Here is a 6,000-nt window from a genome sequence, read left to right on the forward strand (position 1 = left end):
GGTCCTTACTGGCTACCTGGTGCCTGCGGGCACAGCGTTGGTGACCCCTGATTTAGAGAGTATTTTTTATTCCAAAATCTTTTTTTAGTCCAACCAGTTAAAACTCAAAGATACTTCTCCCAAAGTTGTGATAATCCAAGATTGTATTTCCCTCATAAGTTGTTAAGTGATGTTTAGTTTAGTGACTTTTATTGAGGATGTTAACTGCGAAAACACTTTAGCCAGCGTTTTTTTTTTTTACAGAAAAAAAATACCCTCAGCAAATTTGGCCCTCCCGACCACGGCTACTATTGCAATAAGTTCCTTATCGTAAAAAGCTCATATGCACACCATGTAGCTGCTCGCTTATCTGGCCCTGTTGCCTTTTACTGTCCTCACCGGTCTTCTTTTGCTATCTAAGCAGCAACTTGGCCCATTTTCAATTATCGCCTCATGCTAGGTGCTTCTATTTACCGACAGGCGGATGCGGTCTATTTGAGGTCACTCCCCCTCAAATATAAAATGCATAATCATAAATAATAGAGTTAATAGACACCAGTGGGGGATTTTTTACACTAGGATTTCATTAATGTGACAGTGGTGGTGTTTCTGTGCTTCCATTGTGTTTGCATACACTACAACCATGGTGTGTTCTGCATAGTGTCTTATTGGTTTCCTTTCTTACAGTAGCATGCTGCTGATGAAGGTGCTTTTAATTTAATAGAAAGATGGGTCAAATTCTCAGCTAGAATAAATTGACTGTTGATTTTAAATTGTTATATAAGAGGGTTGTTAAAGGTTCTTGACTGCTACCAGAGAGGAATAAATAATAAAATATACAATATTATAATATTAATAAAAATATTTAACTACATAGGTCTATAAAGGGTACAAAATGTGGGCATAATTTAAATTGTAGGGCTGCCATTATGCAAAATCTGCTTTTCTTACCTATTGGTGCCGGTTTAGGTGTACAGTGGGGCAAAAAAGTATTTAGTCAGCCACCGATTGTGCAAGTTCTTCCACTTAAAATGATGACAGAGGTCTGTAATTTTCATCATAGGTACACTTCAACTGTGAGAGACAGAATGTGAAAAAAAATCCAGGAATTCACATTGTAGGAATTTTAAATAATTTATTTGTAAATTATGGTGGAAAATAAGTATTTGGTCAACCATTCAAAGCTCTCACTGATGGAAGGAGGTTTTGGCTCAAAATCTCACGATACATGGCCCCATTCATTCTTTCCTTAACACGAATCAATCGTCCTGTCCCCTTAGCAGAAAAACAGCCCCAAAGCATGATGTTTCCACCCCCATGCTTCACAGTAGGTGTGGTGTTCCTGGGATGCAACTCAGTATTTTTCTTCCTCCAAACCCGACAAGTTGAGTTTATACCAAAAAGTTCTATTTTGGTTTCATCTGACCACATGACATTCTCCCAATCCTCTGCTGTATCATCCATGTATCCATTTTGGTATAAACTCAACTCGTCGTGTTCGGAGGAAGAAGAATGCTGAGTTGAGTACTAAGAACACCAAAAAATGTTCACATCACTGAAAAAAGGTTGAGAACCACTGTACTAGTGGATAGTAATCCACTATTGTCAGTTCTGGTTTGGGGATCATTTTATTGTATTCTTTCGAAATAAAACTGTAGAAAATTGGGATTTCTGTGTAACACGATCTCGGGAATAAAGCGATCGGTATTTTAAGGACCAGAAGGACGTGTTTATTCGAACTTTGCGTGTATTGTAGTATACACTAGTGCCAATTAGCACTCATTGTTTGCTGTGCATAATAATGCCTCATATTTCTAGAACACCCTGGGGAGCTCCTCGTAGATTGTGAAAGGAAAAAGATAAGGGGAGGAAGATGGACGGATGAAATAATAATAATTTGTATTATTATTAATAATAATAATATCTTCAAGCATCATCAAGCTTGATATGTTTGGAAACTTTAAAGTAATCCTATCCTTATGTCATCTCCCCCACCAGAGTCTTCCTCTTCCGTAATGGTCTTCATGGACACCACCACGAGGAGGACAACTACTCATCCCACCACCACAACTACAACAGTCACAGCCACACCAGGAAGGACCACCACGGCCAGAATGCCTGTCACCACGGCCCAGTGGCGCCGAATCACGTCCACGGCGTCCCCTTCAGCCCAGACCCCCGCGGGACGCTCAGTCCTGGGGGACAATGACGAGCATTCACCCTCTTCCTCCAGGCTTCCTAACATCAGGGTGGAATACTGCAGTCCCCTGGTCATGACGGACATCTCCTGGCCCAAGACAAAGCAGGGGATGGTTGCTAAGATGTCATGTCCTCCTGGAACCATAGGTAACGAAACATTTTGGCATTTTTCTTAGGACTGTCGGACGATTCAAAATTCTAATCGCGATGAATCGCACTTTGTTTACAGTTAACTCAAAATTAATCGCGACAATCGCAGACAGACATACGTTTTCTTTATTAATAAGTAGAGGTGGGGGAAATTATCTACAATTCGGACATAGACGTTTCGAAAATCGATTAGTACGCGTCAATAATTGATAATTGATGTATTTACTGTAAATAAAATAATTCCGTTTTAAAATATGGCTGACTGCTGCAAAGAGACCAGACCAGCTGCTTTATTACAGGGTACTTATCTTTCAGTTTTGCACACATTTTCATGAATTTCACAAAAGTGTTCTTATTACCAACGCACGTTTTTTAAAAGACGCAAGTGATAAACGCTTATTTAGTGGGAAAAAAAAGGTAAAACTGCATCAATGTACATAAATTAAAGATGCATTAATAATCGATTTCTAATCAAATCGTTAGGTGCCCAAATATTCCCACCTCTATTAATAGGTGTACTCTCGACAGACAATTTTCAAGTTCATACTACCATGACTATTGACTAGACCAGTGGTTCTCAACCTTTTTTCAGTGATGTACCCCCTGTGAACATTTTTTTCAATTCAAGTACCTCCTAATCAGACCAAAGCATTTTTGGTTGAAAAAAAGAGATAAAGAAGTAAAATACAGCACTATGTCATCAGTTTCTGATTTATTAAATTGTATAACAGTGCAAAATATTGCTCATTTGTAGTGGTCTTCCTTGAACTATTTGGAAAAAAGATATAAACATAACTAAACACTTGTTGAAAAATTAACAAGTGATTAAATTTTAAATAAAGATTTCTAAACAAAGAATTAATCATCAACTTAAAGTTCCCACTTTGGGGATTGTAATAAAGATCCATCTGGATTCATGAACTTAATTCTAAACATTTCTTCACAAAAAAAAAGAAATCTTTAACATCAATATTTATGGAACATGTCCTCAAAAAATCTAGCTGTCAACACTGAATATTGCATTGTTGCATTTCTTTTATCAGTTTATGAACTTACATTCATATTGTGTTGAAGTATTATTCAATAAATATATTAATAAAATATTTTTGAATTGTTGCTTTTTTTAGAATATTTTTTAAAAATCTCACGTACCCCTAGGCATACCCTTAAGTACCCCCAGGGGTACGCGTACCCCCATTTGAGAACCACTGGACTAGACAATTAGTTTGCTTTAATGAAGGATTTAAAAAAATATATATTTTTTTAAACAGCTCAACACAAAATAGAAACAAACACGCTTTTGATGACAAAAACAAAACAAAACCCTGCAGTGCGTTGGTGTCTTGCCAGATTTTATAATTTGTAGGAATACATAATTAGTATTCTTGCTGTAGGAGCACTTTTAGAAACCAATTTTACGCTTTAATAACAGAAAATAAGGATTGTTACGATAATGGTTTGATTGTAATGTTTGATATTTCTACCTGAATGCATGCTTCTGATATTCAGTATATCATGTGTTGTACTAATTCATCATATTTGTATGGCTGCATGACATTGACTTAACTTTCCCTATTTAGTTATAAAGTGCCTTCCGCCCGAGTGCAGTTGGAATAGGTTGTAGCCCCCCACCCGAGAGAGACACGTAGCAGAAAATGCATAGATGGAAGGATGTAATATTCAGCCTGCTAAACATTCTGTAATTGAGGACTATCAACCAAAGCATGTTATAAAATTACTTAAATCTGCCAGAAAATCAATCAATCAATCAATCAATGTTTATTTATATAGCCCTAAATATCACAAGTGTCTCAAAGGGCTGCACAAGCCACAACGACATCAAAAAAAAAAAAGTCCACCTTTATATGCCTCAATCGATGTACTAATATATATTTGGGTAAATATATCACGGATTACATTACAAAACATCTTTGATAAAGCATAATCGTAAAGTTAAACATTTTTCATTTTGTTAGTGTAGTAGTTAAACCGGATGTGACACGTAGTGATATTATTGTGAAGCCGGAAGTGTGTGACTTGTTTTGATAACGTAACAAGAACAAAGAACACAAACAAGTGACTCTAAACTGCCTGTCTACTGTATTTTTTCCTGCTGAGATTTTATGCCATCTTTGATTGATTGAAACTTTTATTAATAGATTGCACAGTTCAGTCCATATTCCGTACAATTGACCACTAAATGGTAACACTCGAATACATTTTTCAACTGGTTTAAGTCGGGGTCCACGTTAATCAATTCATGGTACAAATATATACTATCAGCATAATACAGTCATCACACAAGTTAATCATCATAGTATATACATTGAATTATTTGCATTATTTACAATCCGGGGGGTGGGATGAGGAGCTTTGGTTGATATCAGTACTTCAGTCATCAACATTTGCATCAACAGAGAAATGGACATTGAAACAGTGTAGGTCTTACTTAGTAGGATATGTACAGCGAGCAGAGAACATAGTGAGTTCAGATAGCATAAGATCAAGTAAATACATTAGAAATACATTTGATTATTTACATTAGGTTATTTACAATCCGGGGAGATGGGATGTGAATGGAGGAGGGTATTAGTAAAGGGTTGAAGTTGCCTGGAGGTGTTGTTTTAGAGCGGTTTTGAAGGAATATAGAGATGCACTTACTTTTATACCTGTTGGGAGTGCATTCCACATTGATGTGGCAAGTTACAGTAACAATCTACATTTGATGTTATCAATGGAGTAAACTGTAATCTATACACAGAAGTGACGCTCCATTTCTCTGAATACAAGTCGATTGTGGATGAAAATAAGTCTTGTTTTGTCGTGAGAACGACTTACCATGGCTTGGGACCTGGGCTTTCCATAATGGACCCTTTTCTTTATCCATTTCTGCTCTCTTTTTTTCCACTTGGAGTTTTACAGTAACTGTAAAAGTTTTACAGTAACCCTCTGTCCATTTTGTAGTATATTCCCATGCTACAAAATGGACAGAGGGTCAAAACAGTACAGGTGCACAACAAATCGCACGTAAAAAAAATCAGCGCCATTAAACTAAATTATAATGAAGTTATTAACTTTGACAGCTCCAATTTTTATCAAAACACTTCTGAATGTTGTAGGGACTAATTTTCCTTAGTTTTAACTCCCTCACTCACTAGGCAGATTTTGTGTTCGTCTTTCTTTGCAATGGGGTAAAGGTCACCACAATGCACAGATAAGACACAACAAAATACGTCAGTATTCACAATTCAAGTTTCATCACTAAGCAAACACTTTCCAAAAGTAGCTGGTATGCACAACAACTGAGATGTATTAATAAAAAAAACATAAAACCTTTTGGAAATTTTCCGGCGTCACCTTACAAATTTTTGCGAGGTGTCATTTTTGCTGCTAAAGTAAAAGAAGTGGTTTGGCACACCGAGGCAAAGACTTAGCGTGCACCCCCAAAACATAGGAAATACATCCAATTGTCTTGCAGCAACAACAACAAAAAGCCTGAAACCAATAATGTGAACTTTTTGCCTAGCAGACAGAGTGTAGAGCGTTGTGAGACAGGCTTACTCCGCTCCACAAAATTGATAAAGGACAGTAAGGTATGACAGTCAGAAAATAACGAGGCCTGACCGTACATGCTCCTTCACCTTAACCACGGATGGTTACCTGAAAGGCGGG

The 6,000-nt window shown here is 37.0% G+C and overlaps 1 protein-coding gene across 12 annotated transcripts in view; it reads left to right on the forward strand.

The window, feature by feature from the left end:
- LOC133560244 (adhesion G protein-coupled receptor L3-like) overlaps nucleotides 1–6,000 on the forward strand; it is a 422,550-nt gene that overhangs the window by 290,485 nt on the left and 126,065 nt on the right. For all 12 annotated transcript variants that reach the window (XM_061912548.1, XM_061912556.1, XM_061912551.1 and 9 more), the window contains exon 8: nucleotides 1,978–2,325. In XM_061912548.1, coding sequence (XP_061768532.1) covers nucleotides 1,978–2,325 — 348 coding nt within the window. The remainder of the gene's footprint in view (nucleotides 1–1,977; nucleotides 2,326–6,000) is intronic.

Source organism: Nerophis ophidion, linkage group LG10 (genome assembly GCF_033978795.1).
Source record: "Nerophis ophidion isolate RoL-2023_Sa linkage group LG10, RoL_Noph_v1.0, whole genome shotgun sequence".
NCBI classification, from domain to species: Eukaryota; Metazoa; Chordata; class Actinopteri; order Syngnathiformes; family Syngnathidae; genus Nerophis; species Nerophis ophidion.